Below are 15,790 nucleotides of genomic sequence, written 5' to 3' on the forward strand. Positions count from 1 at the left end.
TCTCTCCGTCTCTCCGTCTCCCTGTCTCTCCGTCTCCTTGTCTCTCTCTCTCTCTGTCTCTCTCTCTGTCTCTCCGTCTCCCTGTCTCTCTCTCTCTGTCTCTCCGTCTCCTTGTCTCTCTCTCTCTGTCTCTCTCTGTCTCTCTCTCTCTGTCTCTCCGTCTCCCTGTCTCTCTCTCTCTCTGTCTCTCTCTCTGTCTCTCCGTCTCCCTGTCTCTCTCTCTCTCTGTCTCTCCGTCTCCCTGTCTCTCTCTCTCTCCGTGTCTCTCCGTCTCCCTGTCTCTCCGCCTCCCTGTCTCCCTGTCTCTCTGTATCTCTCTCTCTGTCTCTCTGTCTCTCTGTCTCTCTCTCTCTCTCTGTCTCTCCGTCTCCCTGTCTCTCTCTGTCTCTGTCTCTCTCTCCGTCTCTCTGTCTCTGTCTCTCTGTCTCTCTCTGTCTCTCTCTCTCTGTCTCTCTCTCTGTCTCTCCGTCTCCCTGTCTCTCTCTCTCTCTGTCTCTCTCTCTCTCTCTCTCTCTCTGTCTCTCTCTGTAACTCTCTCTCTGTCTCTCTCTCTCTCTCTCCCTGTCTCTCCGTCTCCTTGTCTCTCTCTCTCTGTCTCTCTGTCTCTGTGTGTACGGCTGCTTCCTGCCAACTTCCTCATCTCAGTGAGTGTTGCTTGGTGGATGGTTTTCCTGGACATTTCCCTCACTGTTTCTCAGCACAGCTCAGGAAAGCCCCTGGGTTTTTTTTTTTTATTAACTTCCCAGCCCTTTGTGAGGACTTGCTGCATAACATCCCTCTACTGCACTGAAATAACCGCACCACAGTAACAACCGGCACTAGAGTGGCACAGCGGTTATAGAATGTAACTCTTAACCAAAAGCTGCAGGTTTGAGGCCTTGGTCAAGCCTTGAGCAAGATGCCAAACCTAAATTCGGTATCAGTAAGAATCTACCTATATCAACAGATACCATGTGCAATGTAAGCTCTGTAATTCACCCTGGAGAAAGAGCAAGGGAACAGTCCAAGATCTGATCTGTCCGGAACATTCCAGTGGAAAGGGGGGGGGGTGTAAATGCTGATTCACTCCCACAAACACCAACCCACTTACGTAAAAACAAAGCAGCCATTGTGTCTGCGGAGAAGCAGGCCCTGGCGGCTCATGGGGTCAGATCCCCGTTTCTGTGACAGGAGGCTGATGCTTCCCACTGAGAGGCAAGTCTTTGCTATAAACCTGCTGGGGATCAAACCCACAACCTTACTGGATCAGGGCACAAACTCTAACCGCAAGGCTGTTCAACCAGTATTTCCGATTGGCGCTTGTTCACTTCATGAGAACATAGTTTAAACTCTCAAACCACACTAAATGCTTTTCATATTATTGGAATGTTACTGCAGCAAATGCTGGAAGCATAACTTCATCATCATTTAAAGCAACCCTCTGTGTGTAGATTACACGGACCATAGCTCTGTAGACCTCTTTCCGTCTTTTCCACTGAAGACAAAAACATCGAGTGATCGACGAACAGACAGCACAATTATAATCTCATCGCGAACTATTACATTAAAGAAGAAGAATCCTGACCAGAAGGGAGTCGTAGCAAGAGTGGAAGGAAACCTTAAACGCGCATAGTGTAACCAGGTAGACGTCAATGTTGCCAAATAAGACAAAACAAGTTTTCACAGTTCATTGATTTAGCCTTCCGAAAACAAAACGGTGAAAACATACTATACATTTCGTCCGACTACAGCACTTTCTATTGCTCTCCAAAAAGGTGTACGTTGAGGAGGTCGGGCAAGCGCACTTTGGCGATGATCTCTATTGCAGCGCGTCTCCCCCGGTGGGAGGGTCATGCGCTTCCAGTCAGCCGCACTTCAGGCAGATCAAACACATCGTCTGTGAGGGACACAGAGGGACCCGGGTGCCCACTCGCTGTGCCAAGCCTGCTATTTTGGACAGTCGGGATAAACGCAAAAAATGGAGCCTGGCACGGCAAGCGCGTACGGGGCCTCGCTAGCCGGAGGATCCTTCGACTTCATGACATTTATAAAACAACCGCACACCATGCTGCGTCTGCTGAGCTGGGTGAGAGTCACAGCTGATATCTGTCATTAACCAACTGCTGGATCTGTTGCCAAAGTCTTTAGCTTGCTTGCTAAGTAAGTCAGCGATAGCTGTAAATCTTAAAGTAGCTATTTTAGTTACTTTAAGCAGAAAAGTCGATAAACCGGTAGTTATCTAGCCAGCTACCTGCCACCTTTAAAAACATGTAAAGAATCGATATAGCCATTAAGCATATTCGCCAGCCACAGTGTATTCTTTGAATGGCCAGATGGATTGTATGAATAGCCACCTGTTGTATAATTTGAGAATATTTTGCAAACCTTTTCTAGCTGGGTAGCTCGCCGATTAGTCTACATTAGTTTAGTTCACTTAGTTGTCTCAAGTCGGAGAAAGCTTTGAACCAATTTTTTTCCCAGTGTAAACTAAAGGACCGTTTGGTTGTATTGCTGAAACTGTAGCACACACGCGGTGTACATTAGTTATATTTTTAAACATTGCATTTATACTTCGACAGGTGTACAAAATAAGACTAGCAATTTAGCGATAATTAGGTTGCATCCGTGGTAAAGCGTTTAGGAGGAAGTGCAGACAGCGTAATGCAGTTTTGCGTCAGGTTGCAGCCTGTAGGCGCAGCCGTAGCGCAAAGCGCGTCATGTGTCTCCGTGTAGAATTCTTCTGCAGATTTAGCGTTTGATTTCCCTAGCTTCTAATCACAACAGGAGAGACACATATTACCTAACCGAGCAACTACATTTCCTAACCTGTACTGCCAACCACTTATCGTGTTTGCTAATTTAAGTTCCTGTGAAGCAGTTAGTTCGTGTGAGGTTAATGATCTAACGTTATCTTAGATCTTTTGAAAATAATTTAATGTTGGTCCATGTCAGATTGTCGAAAGGGAGGGGGAGGGGTCTTCTCCCATGCCGGTGCCAAAGCGAAACTGGTGTTTTGAGAGTTCCCCTTAAGTGTTCAACTGAAACTTTGCATTCATTCGTGCAGAGAAACGTTGATTATATGTGTATGGGGTTTGGCAGTCGGGGCCGCTCGTTTCGGTAGTCATGTCTCCTGGTGATGTTGCAGTAGGGTTCACCTGCTGTGAGGGAGTTTTCCCTGGATGTCTCATTGGGTGAAACGTTGGTGAAATATTTACTTAGGGGGAGGCTGAGGTGTAGCTGCTCTGCCCCCCCCCCCCCCCCCCCCCCAAAAAAAAAAAAAAACGTACAGACTGTACACATGAGCAGATGGGAGAGGCCCCTCAACCCCCCCTCCCATGTGACTGACTTCATGGGACAGGACTTTTGTCAACTCCACATCCATCCTAAGGACTTCTCAGTTTGTTACGGAATCTGCATGAATATTAAGGGTCATCTCCCTCTCTGCTCTCTATCTGTCTCTGCCTTCCTGGGACGCAGAGAGACATGACAGCTGTGTGTGTGTGTGTGAGAGAGTGAGAGTGAGAGAGGAAGTGAATGAGTACTGGGCCACAAGCATGTCATGTTCTGTGGTCATGTGATGAGAGGCTGGTTCTGAGAATGCAGGACTATTTGATTCAGACTCTGGTGGGGTTAGGGAGTGGCAGTGTAGCACAGTGGTTAAGGAGCAGGACTTATAACTGAAAGGTTGCTGGTTCAATTCCCCCCTGGGGCGCTGCTGCGCTCATTGGAGGATCGGCGTGTCTGTCACACAGTGTACCGCAGTAGAGTGGATGCTCATTGGAGGATCAGCTCTGTTGGTGCCAGGTGAGACACAGGATTGATCAGACGAGCAGGTTCTGACTGTGAGTCGCCCCCCTCCCGCTCATTCTGCTGATTGTGGTCATTGTCAGCAGATGGCACGGCAGGTTTCGAACCTGGGCTGTAGGGGTCAGCCCCCTCTCAGTGCAAACGCTGTACCGACTTAGCCATTCAGGATGAGCTGCCATTTTCCATGTGAGCTACGGTCGGGATGGTCAGTGAACTGTTGCTCATCTCCGAGTACTTACTGCTGTTCCGTAGAACCGCAGGTGGTCATTATGACCGTGTTTGAGACAGATTGTGAAAACGTGACCTTAGTTCTGTCTGGCAGTGTGGTGTAGCTGCTGTCGGCTGTTTGGTGTGGATGAGTATCGGCTGGAAGGGCAAGCTTTGCAGGAAATGTGCTGTTACTGTTCTCCAAATCAACCTCTGTCACATCCAGCATACCATCACTGCAGAACATAAACAGGTGACATGTCAGATAGTAATTAAATGAGGGTATTACTTACAACATTACATTCCATTATTGTCATTTAGCAGAGGGTCTTATCCAGAATGACTTACCTAAGTTACAGTTTTTAAATGTTATTCATTCATACAGCTGGATATTTACTGAGGCAGTTGTGGGTTAAGTACCTTGCTCAAGGGTACAGCAGCAGTGCCCCAGTGGGGAATCAAACCGGCAACGTTTTGGTTACGAGCCCTGCTGCCCCTTACAAACAGCATGTTTGTATTACACACACAGAGCTTTTTTCTCATTTTTGTAACAGAAATGTGTTGGTGTTTCACAGAGACTGATCTTTTCCCAGGTTTGTGCCGTCGTGGTATTTGCCTGCATCACGGCGGAGGGATACATTAACTCCAGCCACAGCAGTGAGCTGATGTGCATCTTCAATGGGAATGACGGGGTGTGTCACTTTGCCGTGGGCGTGGGCGTGCTGGCCTTCCTGGCCTGTGTGGCCTTCCTGGTGCTGGACGCCTACTTCCCCCAGATCAGCAACGCCAAGGAGAGGAAGCATATCGTCATGGCTGACCTCGCCTTCTCAGGTAGACACCTGTCCATCAGTACCCCTCACCACCACCACCACCCCCACCCTGCATGTACACACACACACACACACACACACACACACACAACTCCCCCAACCCATTACACACACACACACACACACACACACACAAGTGTGGGAGGGTTGCGTTCGACTGCTGGGCTCCTATAACGTTGGGCTGATGTGTCCACTCCCCAGGTCTGTGGGCGGGGCTGTGGTTTGTGTGCTTCTGCCTCCTGGCCAATCAGTGGTCGCTCTCGCAGACCAATGAGGCGCTCCCAGCGTCCGCCGCCCGAGCCACCATTGCCTTCTCCTTCTTCTCCGTCCCCGCCTGGGTGAGTGCCTGTTCACAGTGCAACGTTTACACAACATTTCTGTGACGTCGGCAGCGAAAGAGCACAGCGAGTAAGGCTTTCTGAGGGCTGTTACTTAAAACCGCTTTGTGCAGATCCAAGTCCAAGTACATTTTCAAACGATTTGTACTACTACACTACAACACCAGTTTCTGAAAACCTTACATTTTGTGGTCGCTAAGAGTTTGAGAATATTACGTTCCGTTTACGATGGGAATAAATGCATATTTTTTACGAAGTGGTGAGCAAGCGAATAAACAACCTTACTGACAAAAGGGAAACAGTTCAACGGTGTTGTGTAGTTGTTTTGATGGGAAATTAATTTTCTATGACAAAATTCGAAATCATCTTGCATCCTAAACATGTGTAAAGGGCTAATCATTCGGAGGTGGCGTGCTCCACTTGTAAATACTAGAGAAAGACACGGCGGATTCAGTATGAGATTTCTGGCGAAGGGATGTATGTGGACGGCTGAAAATTGGTATGTGCATAGATATACTGGTTCTAAGAAATTTGAGTTGCTGTTTTGGATTGTGTTTTAAGAATATTTGACGCTTAAAATAAGATTTTGTATACACAGAATGAGCCCGTCGACAGGCTCGCTACGGGGCACTTCTGCACAAACAGTTATAATTCACAAAGCGAATCTGTGACCTTTTGGCTCAGAGCTCTCTCAGAATACACATGGAGCAGCTGTGTAAGATCAGGTCATAATGAAAGTTTTCCCGGCTAGCCCAATCTCAACTCTAAAATAAACCCTTTTCCCAAACCAGGGGCTTCTGGCAGTCTTTGCCCTGAGGAGGTACCGGCAGGGCGTGAGTGACCGCAGTCAGAGCTACCCGGACGGGGTGCACGACCACAGCACCCCTGACCCCAGCGGGACAGAGGCCTTCCAGCAGCCCTCTTTCCTCCCGAACCCGGAGCCCCAGGGCGAGGGCGGGTACGGGCCCTCGGGCTTCTGAGAGGGAGGGGCTACGTCACGTCATGTGATAGGAGGGAAAAGGGAGGGGTTTAAAGCAGCCAATGAGAACTCTGATGTGAGGACAGGTCCTTGCACACCACTGTTTTTTTTTTTTTTAATTGAACTTTGCTTGAGTATTGTAATCATATACACACACAGACACACACACACAAAGACACACACACTCACACACATACACAAACACGCGCACACACGCATGCATATATACACGCATACTCAAATAGGATTTTGAATGTGATTTGTTGTGGTATGATCCACATAGAGCAGTAGCTTATGGTCGACTGCCTAATTCCACCGCTATGAGGAGCATGGCGCTCAGACGGAACAGCAGGTGTGGCTCAGGTGTTGTGGGCTCCTCCGTGCACAAAGGGAACTCTTTTTACTGTGTTTCAGGTTGACTTTATGCAGATGTAATGCTGATCTGATAAAAGCCTAAAGCTTCAGCGTAAGTAGATTTCGGAAACCTGGAGAGTTTGAGAAGTGACTGGCCAAACCCAAAAGACGGGTTTAAGCAGAACATTTTTAAATCAGAGCGTACGTTTTATGTGGACGTGTCACAGAATGGCCGGCTGTGTCTGTTTCACATCCAGCTCATGCAGAATGTGAGGGTGTGGCAGTGTGGAAAGGTTACAGCACAGGGGTGAAATGCAGTGATGAATGTGTTAAGGACTGCATGGGTGATGTGTGAAAATGATAAGAGTTTGTGTTTTATATGTAGTGAAAAACGCCCCCTGCTGTAGCAGGCATGTCACAAAACAACAGACATACTTGCATGTGATTGATGACACAAACAACACTGTACTCCCCATTACCCCAGAACCGGATCACAGGGCAGTTACCAGGGTGACGCCCTGCAGGGGTTCAGACACAAAAAAAGACACAATCATATTTAAGGGCAAACGTACCTGCAGCAGGCTGGGAACGTCCAACACACACTTTGTTTCTGGGTTCAGTTTTAAATCCTTCAAGACTTGTGTTTTCGCCAAGAAAGTAAATCAGTTTAAGAGAGAAGTGCCGTGGCATGAATGGCGTTTCAGGGCAAACGCGAGTCCCCCTGGAAGGGCAGAGTTGTGATCTGTGACTGGATGGCGAAAGCTGCGTACCTGACAGCGGTGCTGAACTGCAGGCTGCGCTGTGAGCGCAAACCATGCCACTCTGCCACAGCGATGAGAACAGCCCTGCAACCCCTGCACACGCATGTACACATGCACACACATATACGCACGTACAGACACATACACGTGTACACACGCACACACATATACGCACGCACAGACACATACACGTGTACACACGCACACATATACGCACGTACAGACACATACACGTGTACACATGCACACACATATACGCACGTACAGACACATACACGTGTACACACGCACACACATATACGCACGCACAGACACATACACGTGTACACACGCACACATATACGCACGTACAGACACATACACGTGTACACACGCACACACATATACGCACGTACAGACACATACACGTGTACACACGCACACACATATACGCACGCACAGACACATACACGTGTACACACGCACACATATACGCACATACAGATGCATACACGTGTACACACGCACACACATATATGCACATACAGATGCATACACATGTACACACGCACACACATATATGCACACACATATACGCACATACAGATGCATACACATGTACACACGCACACACATATATGCACATACAGATGCATACACATGTATACATGCACACACGTATATGCACACACATATACGCACATACAGATGCATACACATGTACACACACACACACATATGCACATACATGTACACACGCACACATATATGCACATACAGATGCATACACATGTACACACACACATATGCACGTACATGTACACATGCACACACATATACGCACATACAGATGCATACACATGTACACACACACACACACATATACGCACATACAGACACATACACATGTACGCACATACAAGTACACACCAACACTGGGTATACACATGTGTATGTGAAGTATAGTGGTGTGTTTCTTGGTTCCTCTGAAAAAGAAATCTCGTACAGGACACAGCATGCCATAAAGTCTTTGGTTGTTTCTGATGCACTTGTGTTTCTTAAAAAAAAAATCTATTTTTTTAATCTCTTGAAAACTATTCTTAGTGTTCTTATCTGATGTGGTTCTCATTTTTAAAGTTTACTGTCTGCATATGCATTCAAGGGGGAATCTCATAATTTGTTAAACTAAAGGTGAAGTTAACTAAGCCAGAGGGAGAAGAGTGCACATGTGACCTCTGCAGAGTCTGAGGGGCCAGAGTAGAGCTCCCCCCATTTTACTGGGGGTCATTCGAGACTTTCACCCTAAATCAGCCAGGGGAGAGCAAGCGCCCGGACGCCCTGTGAGCTGCTCCCTGTGAGCTGCTCCCTGTGAGCTGCTCCCTGTGAGCTGCTCCCTGTGAGCTGCTCCCTGTGAGCTGCTCTGTGGCTCAGTGCAGACAGCCAGCAGCGTTGGTCTGATGGGGCAACATCCTGCCTGTGACATGGTAATGTCACAGGAAATGACAGTGTTCATTGGGTTATACTGTTAGGGCTTTACTCAGAGTTAAACCCCCCATAAACTCATGATATCCAGAGCAGAACCTCTGACTGCCCCAGACCACTAGGGGGTGCTGTCTCCAGGAGCAAGACACCTGGGTGTCCCTGCTCGAGGCTGCAGAGGCCTACAGTTCATTTGGATTGAATTCAGTTCTTTTGCTGTGTGCTTTTGGAAGGGAATGGCAGTTTTTATTTGAATACTTTTTAGGTTTTCCTCTTGGGTTCCCCTGGTGATAGAATGATTTGACTACTGAAGTGCTGGAACAGTAACATGGTGTCGATTTGCACTGGAACATGTAATTTCTACAAGTTAAATGTGGGTGGATGCAGTCACTCACAGGTCTTAGTGACATCTAGGTATGGAATCGTTTTTAAATGAGGTTTTTTAAAACTTCATTTTACTTTTTATTTATTGTCACTTTATTTTTGGTTGGGAGGTGCCTTGTGTTGTCCTGATCCTGTACTTATTTTCAATTATGTTTGGCCTACTATGTGAAGTGGATTTGGGTTTTTCAACTAAAGTTATTTTTCCTGTGTACATAAACATAAGCCTCATTAGATTTCTATTCAAATCACCAGAGATGTCGTCAAATTCTTATTCTCAAAGTGCCATGGAAGCACGATCAGCATCCTTGTTTTTTTTTTATTTGTTCTCATACTAATAACAATGTTGTTATGATTAATATATTGACTCCAGTCCATCACTCCCTTGTTAAATAAAGAGAAACAATTGAGTCCAAATGTGAGCAATTTTTTTGTAACCAATAGAAGTTTTAAGAAAACAGTTCTACTCACACCCTAAAGGGACAGGGACGCCCTTCGCCCCCTGGGTCACCCTTCCCTGTGCTGTATATGGGAGGCTGTGTAATGGAGATGCTCCCACCCCGTGTCTGCACTGTTCTCAGGAGGCTGTGTAATGGAGATGCTCCCACCCCGTGTCTGCACTGTTCTCAGGAGGCTGTCAGTGTTTCAGCAGTTTGCTGGCAGCCAGGTTGGTCGGCTCAGGCCCACAGCGTGCAGCCTGAAGCAGAAAGCTGATCTCTAACAGTCCTGCGTCTGTACGGTCTCTCCAATCTCAGCGAAGAGTCTATCCCCGAATGCACAGCAGAAAAGGGCTTTGAGCCAAAGTGCAGACAGAATTAAACCTAACAGGCAGATGCTCCAAATTTGGAATAAGATCAGAAAACAGTTTAGCTCATGTGGCAGAGACAGAAACTACTTTTCGGCTTTTAGCTGCTCTGTATCCTCCTGTTGGCAAATTTCCTGCACAACTGGAGACTTTTTCTTATGAAGGGCCAGGACTGGCTGAAGTTGGAAGTGCAGAATGTTTTGATAGAAGCCTGAATGTTTGGCCTTTGCTGAATATGAGCGGTACATGAAATGAAGCCATTAGATTTTCTTGGTTTTGATCTCCCCAAATGCTCTCACCTACTGGAAGTGTGTTCACTCAGAGTCCTCCTTTTGTTTGGGCTGGCTCTGCGTAAACTCTTCGCTTGTGGAGGAAGGAACAGGAAGAAGGGACAGCCGTGCAGATCACACAGGCAAGCAACCGTGAGCACTCAGTAATCGCACAGAGTGAAGCGTGGAACAGAACAAAGGTTTCAGGACAAAATACTTTCCCTGAAGTTAAACCAAAAGAAAAAGGGGAAATTACCAAAATTAACCAGGTTTGAAACAAATTTTGCATTGTGAAATACAAAGGCACTCAGTTAAAACTTTAGTACAGTTTTTTGGAAATAAATAAGTTTAATTCAAAATGGCAGCACTTCTGAGAGGTTAGCTTGTGAACAGAATCTCTGTACAACAGTGTTACATTCAGAACTACAGTGACCTTGCTGACAGAGATCAGCAGCTAATCTTTAATAAACAGCATTTAGCAATAGTTTAAATCTAAAGACTCAAGTTAAATGTATTCAGAGCGTGCGCGCACCAACCTTCACACAGATATGTTAAAAGGCACTTGCATCACACTCCTGAATCATGGTGAAAACATTTTACAATGCTGTAGTCACAACAGTTTTGAAGGTTTAAGATTAAATGTATACAAACACGCACATTTGCAGTGAGTTTCTAACCCTTTTATAAAGTTTAAAAAACTTTGTCGCCATTGTGCCCTGGGCCATGGTGGGCCTGACTGAGCATGCTCAGTGATGGTCTGGCTCAGATGTGCAGGGTGCTGAAGAGTTTTCGGGGAACGTTGGGGTCCAGCTGTCTCCCTGGAAGAGCATGTCGGGGCGTCTCCTCCCTCCGGGGGGTGCTGTTCTCTTTATTGCTCATCAGCCCGCCGTAGCACACTCTGCACACCGCCTGGTACTTGTCCGCACCCCCGATCACCTCCACCTGACGCAAAAAAACACGGAGCAGGGAAGCAAACATAAAATGCTAATGAAAATGCAAAAATGCAAACAGAAAATCACACAAAAGACTCCAAAAATGGTCCCCGTGGCCTGATGCTGCAAGCATTACAATACCTTACATTACATTATTGGCATTTAACAGAGTGACTTACAGTGGTTCGTTTTTTTTTTTTATTACAAATTTCATCCATCAATACAGCTGGATATTTACTGAGGCAATTGTAGGTTAAGTACCTTGTCCAAGGGTACAGCAGCAGTGCCCCCGTGGGGAATCGAACTGGCTTTTCACACCCCCCACCCCCAGCGTGCCTCACCTCCGTCTCCTCCCCCAGCCTCTTGGTGTAGGCCGCCTCCTTGTAGCACTGCATGCAGACGGCGTTCAGCTTCACCACGCTCTCCGCCAGCGGAACCAGGCTCAGAATGTTCCCAAACGCCTGGAGGACACGGCGGAGGGTGCTTACACACGCACGCACGCACGCGCACACACACACCTCACACACACACACCTCACACACACGCACACCTCCTACACACACACGCACGCACGCGCACACACCTCACACACACACACCTCACACACAAACACACCTCCTACACACACACCTCCCACACACACACGCACGCACGCGCACACACCTCACACACAAACACACCTCCTACACACACACACCTCACACACACACACCTCACACACAAGCACACCTCCTACACACACACGCACGCACGCGCACACACCTCACACACACACCTCACACACAAACACACCTCCTACACACACACCTCCCACACACACACGCACACACCTCACACACAAACACACCTCACACACAAACACACCTCCTACACACACACCTCACACACACACACGCACGCATGCGCACACACACACACACACCTCACACACAAACACACCTCCTACACACACACGCACGCGCACACACCTCACACACAAACACACACACCTCACACACAAACACACCTCCTACACACACACACCTCCTACACACCTACCTCACACACAAACACCTCCCACAAACACACCCACCTCACACACAAACACACACACCTCACAGTGCAGCTGCCAGACTGTTTGTACCTCATTCATTTGCAATAAAGGACATGTTTTAAAAACTAAAAATGCCCCCATACTCCTGCCTACAAGACACTCACTGCTAGGTATACTGTAGTGTATTAAGGTTTGAAACAAGTAGTTATACATTTCCCATACTGAACACTCGCTTTTGACGTTGGATTAACATATTTTCTTACCTTATGTCCTTACCCTAAAACTCATATTTTAACAAGTTAGGTGGGGATCTGGTGAAGCAATCCTGAGGTAGAACTGCAGGGTCAAACCTACAACCTGCAGGTTACACGTCTGGATCCCTGACCACTGTACAACATTTCTGCCACCCCAAACTTTTCAGAGATTTGCACATGCAGATCGCCCGTCTGTACCTTTCTCTGGAATGTTCCGTCGAGCGCAGCCACGATGACGGTCTTGCCCCGGTTGGCCATCTCCTCGCAGAACTCCACGGTGTCCGGGAACTGCGGAAGAGCGCAACGCCTGAATCATTTCCACTCCACGCTCCGCGTTTCCCTGCACCGAATTCCCCGCTAAAATTAATCACAACCCCCTGTCATGCACAGCAAAGCATTTAAAAGGCTGTCAATCACTGAAAACCATTTAAAGTTGACAGTCACACACAGTCGACGTTGGATTGGTAGCGTGGCTCAGTCAACAGGATGCGATCTACGCAGTGCTGCGGCGGAAGCCATTTCACAAGGATGCAGCTGAACTGAGGGAAATTCACTTACAAACTGTCCCTCATCGATGCCGATGACACTGGCGTCCAGCGCCAGCTTGTGTACGTCCCTCAGCCGATTGGCAGAAACTGCCTCCATCGTGTATCTGCCGAGAGGAACGTGTGGTAATGGGTATATATTAAAGAGCAGTAGCTACAGTACACGGATCAATGCGGCTGCATCTTATGAAGATGTGATAAATCTGACGGATAGGACGTCTCACTTGTCGTGGGTGGCCATCCCCGTGTCCGAGTAGCGCGTATCTTTTGCGTATTTGATCACCAGGCAGTTGTACTGCGCGATCTGGAAGCGCCGAACTCTGCGCATCAGCTCCGTGCTGAAAGGGGGACCAAACAAAGGCGACTTATGCACATTTCTAAAACGCTATATATTCATCCATCAATAACAACATTATTATTAACGTGTGTGAAATATACATATTCGTCTAACGTTAACATTGCCAAATCAGGAAGCTGCGTTAGATACAAAACAGTTAATTTGGCGCAATAAATCTACACGTAGCAAGTTAGTATAAATAATGCAATTAGTCGAGCAAGGTGTTTAAAAAGGTTCCTCACCTTTTCCCCGAAAACATCGGCCCGAAAATCACCTGAAAAGAAGGATGACGGAGCAAAGTGAAAACCCGACCGCAGCGTTTGGCGCTCCCCTCCCCGTTTCTGATAGCTGGCGAATTAGAATAAATGCACCAGTTAAATTTAGATACACTCTAACCAGCTAACAAATGTAATAAATATTCATGGGATATATTAAGCTGGCTGACTATTTTGTCGTCTAACTAGATGTATAAATATATTTAGGTAGCCAGATGCAGCTTTTTGAACTGTCATCTTACCTGGATTTGACCCCTCGTTTTCCTAGGAGAATTTGGTAAAATCTGCGAAAGGTTAAAGCAGTCCATTTCTGTTCCCGTCGGCTGACACAGAAATAAAACCTATAAAAAAATAAAATGAACAAAATTCAGGATAAACGGGCAGTGCTCCTGAAGTTTTGAAGGTTTGAAGTTGAAAGTCCCGCCACCGGCGGCTTTAAATACAGGGACCGCGAGTCGCTGAAACGTCACTGGCTGCATTTACTGCGCCTGCGCAGACACTGACGGCCCGTGTGCGGAACGGCTACATTCACCCGTACACGTTTTAGCCGATCCGTGTCTTATAAAGATCGGCGATCCTGCACAAATTCCCGTGCTGTGTACTGCGCACTGCGCTGTTTCTGGCGGGACACCGCTGCTGCCCGCCAACAGGCAAGGAGCTTTCTGATGTATGAATGCAGTATAACTGGATAACACTGTTTTCTTAGCTTCTCTGTTTGGCAACGATTCTCAAAACGAGTGTCGTTTATTGTGTCCAGTTATATCTATATTATAATTACGCCAAACTGTTATTTATGCATGCTTAAGTATAAAGACATCATGCAAGTATGACATCAAACACTAAGAAAAATGTATATTGCAACTCGTGTGAATCTTTACTCACATATAACTTATGCTTCTATGATCTGTTCTGATCTGATCTGTTCTGATGCGAGGAATCACGGGTAGGGAGAAGGGAGGAAGTTAGGATGACCGCCAGCAGAGGGCGCTGTGTGTCGCGGCCGCTGCCCGCAGGCTCGGTATGGCTGCTTGCCTGGTCCGGATGAGAGCGCCGCAGTTTCGCAGGAGCTGGAGGGCACGACCGGAGCCGGTTTATTAAATCTGACAGCTGCCGGTGGCCGCACAGGATGTCCGCGGACGATGTCATAAAAGCCCACGTGGCAGCGCTCAGAGAAGGTCTGTTGTCCTGCTTATTTTTCACTGTTTTGTAGAGCCTTAGTTTGGTCGTCACATTCTTGAGAAACGACGAACCATAATGGTGTCACGGCGTCTTATGTCGTGCACTGCTCTCTGTGTATGCAGAACACGAAGCCGCGTTTTCCGGCCCTCTTGTGGACCGCAGCGGTTGTTAGCTGTAGCGCTTAGCCGGACAGCTCTGCTTCCTCTCCGAAGTGACAGCATCTCCGCGCGTGTGCGCGCTTTGCCGTGCAGGTACGGAGAGAGCGCGCAGCGCGGCGCAGACGCTGCTCAATGTCCCCTACGGAGAGGGCGACGGGGAGAAGCTGGATGTTTACGTGCCAACGGGCTCTTCGATAGGTGAGGCCTCCTTACGGCTTTGTTACATAAGTGTTAAGCACCCCGTTCCCCTGCCCGGTGCTGTCCTGGTTTCGTTTTACACCCCATGTTTATGTAAGCGGTATACATTACCACCGCCCCCATGCTACGAACCCGTCTGCTCGCTGGAGATATGCAACCGAGTGAAAATGCAGGATAGTTTCGTTTACGCTGATTCCTTGCCGAAATTCCAAGAGTGGCAATGGAAGAAATGGAGTCACCTGACAGCGTTTCTTTCTGCTCCGTTTCAGATTTGCCTTTAGTCATTTACCTGCATGGCGGATACTGGCAGTTTCTGAGGTATGTGCTGTGGAGATGTGCCAGGATGCGTTAATCATACAAGATCTGTCAGGGGGAATCGTGCATGACAGCCATTCCATGTGAAATCAAAGTGAAATTGGCATGACACGTTCTGATTGTGCTGAATTTTTGCATAAAGAAACCTCATATTGAAGATGTGGCAAAATTTCACATTCACACCTATAAAACTATTTATCTAAAACTATTTCAAGATATCTCTGATTAAATTATGAATACTTACACTTTTGTACCTTCCCAGGTTACTTAAAAGACACTGCAACTTTTGATCCATAAATGCTACAGGCACAATCATGGTGTCATATTCAACAGAAAATATGAATAGTATTTGGAGATTGTTGGCCATACATCTATGTTAATTTATCAGTTTTGTAG

General features: G+C 47.2%; 3 protein-coding genes across 3 annotated transcripts in view; 2 read left to right on the forward strand and 1 right to left on the reverse strand.

The window, feature by feature from the left end:
• Nucleotides 1-1,853: 1,853 nt before the first annotated feature.
• On the forward strand, nt 1,854-6,298 carry LOC118788812 (synaptogyrin-2-like). The gene is made up of 4 exons (XM_036544922.1): nt 1,854-2,065; nt 4,587-4,824; nt 5,025-5,161; nt 5,953-6,298. Exons 1-4 carry the CDS (start codon nt 1,958-1,960, stop codon nt 6,139-6,141), a joined length of 672 nt encoding a protein of 223 aa, XP_036400815.1. The 5' UTR covers nt 1,854-1,957; the 3' UTR covers nt 6,142-6,298.
• Nucleotides 6,299-10,876: 4,578 nt separating this feature from the next.
• On the reverse strand, nt 10,877-13,879 carry tk1 (thymidine kinase 1, soluble). The gene is made up of 7 exons (XM_036535599.1): nt 13,787-13,879; nt 13,512-13,543; nt 13,157-13,270; nt 12,946-13,039; nt 12,586-12,675; nt 11,442-11,561; nt 10,877-11,110 (listed from the first exon to the last, which is right to left on the reverse strand). The coding sequence occupies exons 1-7, from the start codon at nt 13,850-13,852 to the stop codon at nt 10,931-10,933; spliced, it is 696 nt and encodes a 231-aa protein (XP_036391492.1). The 5' UTR covers nt 13,853-13,879; the 3' UTR covers nt 10,877-10,930.
• A 578-nt stretch (nt 13,880-14,457) lies between these two features.
• The window catches only part of afmid (arylformamidase), a 6,921-nt gene continuing 5,588 nt past the window's right edge, over nt 14,458-15,790 (forward strand). Inside the window, exons 1-3 of the mRNA XM_036535592.1 lie at nt 14,458-14,719; nt 14,975-15,079; nt 15,349-15,397. Of these exons, the coding sequence (XP_036391485.1) occupies nt 14,671-14,719; nt 14,975-15,079; nt 15,349-15,397 (203 nt within the window). The 5' untranslated portion in view covers nt 14,458-14,670. The remainder of the gene's footprint in view (nt 14,720-14,974; nt 15,080-15,348; nt 15,398-15,790) is intronic.

Source organism: Megalops cyprinoides, chromosome 1 (genome assembly GCF_013368585.1).
Source record: "Megalops cyprinoides isolate fMegCyp1 chromosome 1, fMegCyp1.pri, whole genome shotgun sequence".
Lineage (NCBI taxonomy): Eukaryota > Metazoa > Chordata > Actinopteri > Elopiformes > Megalopidae > Megalops > Megalops cyprinoides.

Excerpts from the sequence above, each read along its gene's own strand:
- tk1 (XM_036535599.1), bottom strand. The coding sequence starts at position 13,852 with ATGGACTGCTTTAACCTTTCGCAGATTTTACCAAATTCTCCTAGGAAA. Across the intron at positions 13,544-13,786 it reads AAACGAGGGGTCAAATCCAG|GTGATTTTCGGGCCGATGTT; the intron begins GTAAGATGACAG and ends CCTTCTTTTCAG. Across the intron at positions 11,111-11,441 it reads GGCTGGGGGAGGAGACGGAG|GTGGAGGTGATCGGGGGTGC; the intron begins GTGAGGCACGCT and ends TTTTTGCGTCAG.
- LOC118788812 (XM_036544922.1), top strand. The coding sequence starts at position 1,958 with ATGGAGCCTGGCACGGCAAGCGCGTACGGGGCCTCGCTAGCCGGAGGA. Across the intron at positions 4,825-5,024 it reads GGCTGACCTCGCCTTCTCAG|GTCTGTGGGCGGGGCTGTGG; the intron begins GTAGACACCTGT and ends TCCACTCCCCAG. Across the intron at positions 5,162-5,952 it reads TCTTCTCCGTCCCCGCCTGG|GGGCTTCTGGCAGTCTTTGC; the intron begins GTGAGTGCCTGT and ends TTCCCAAACCAG.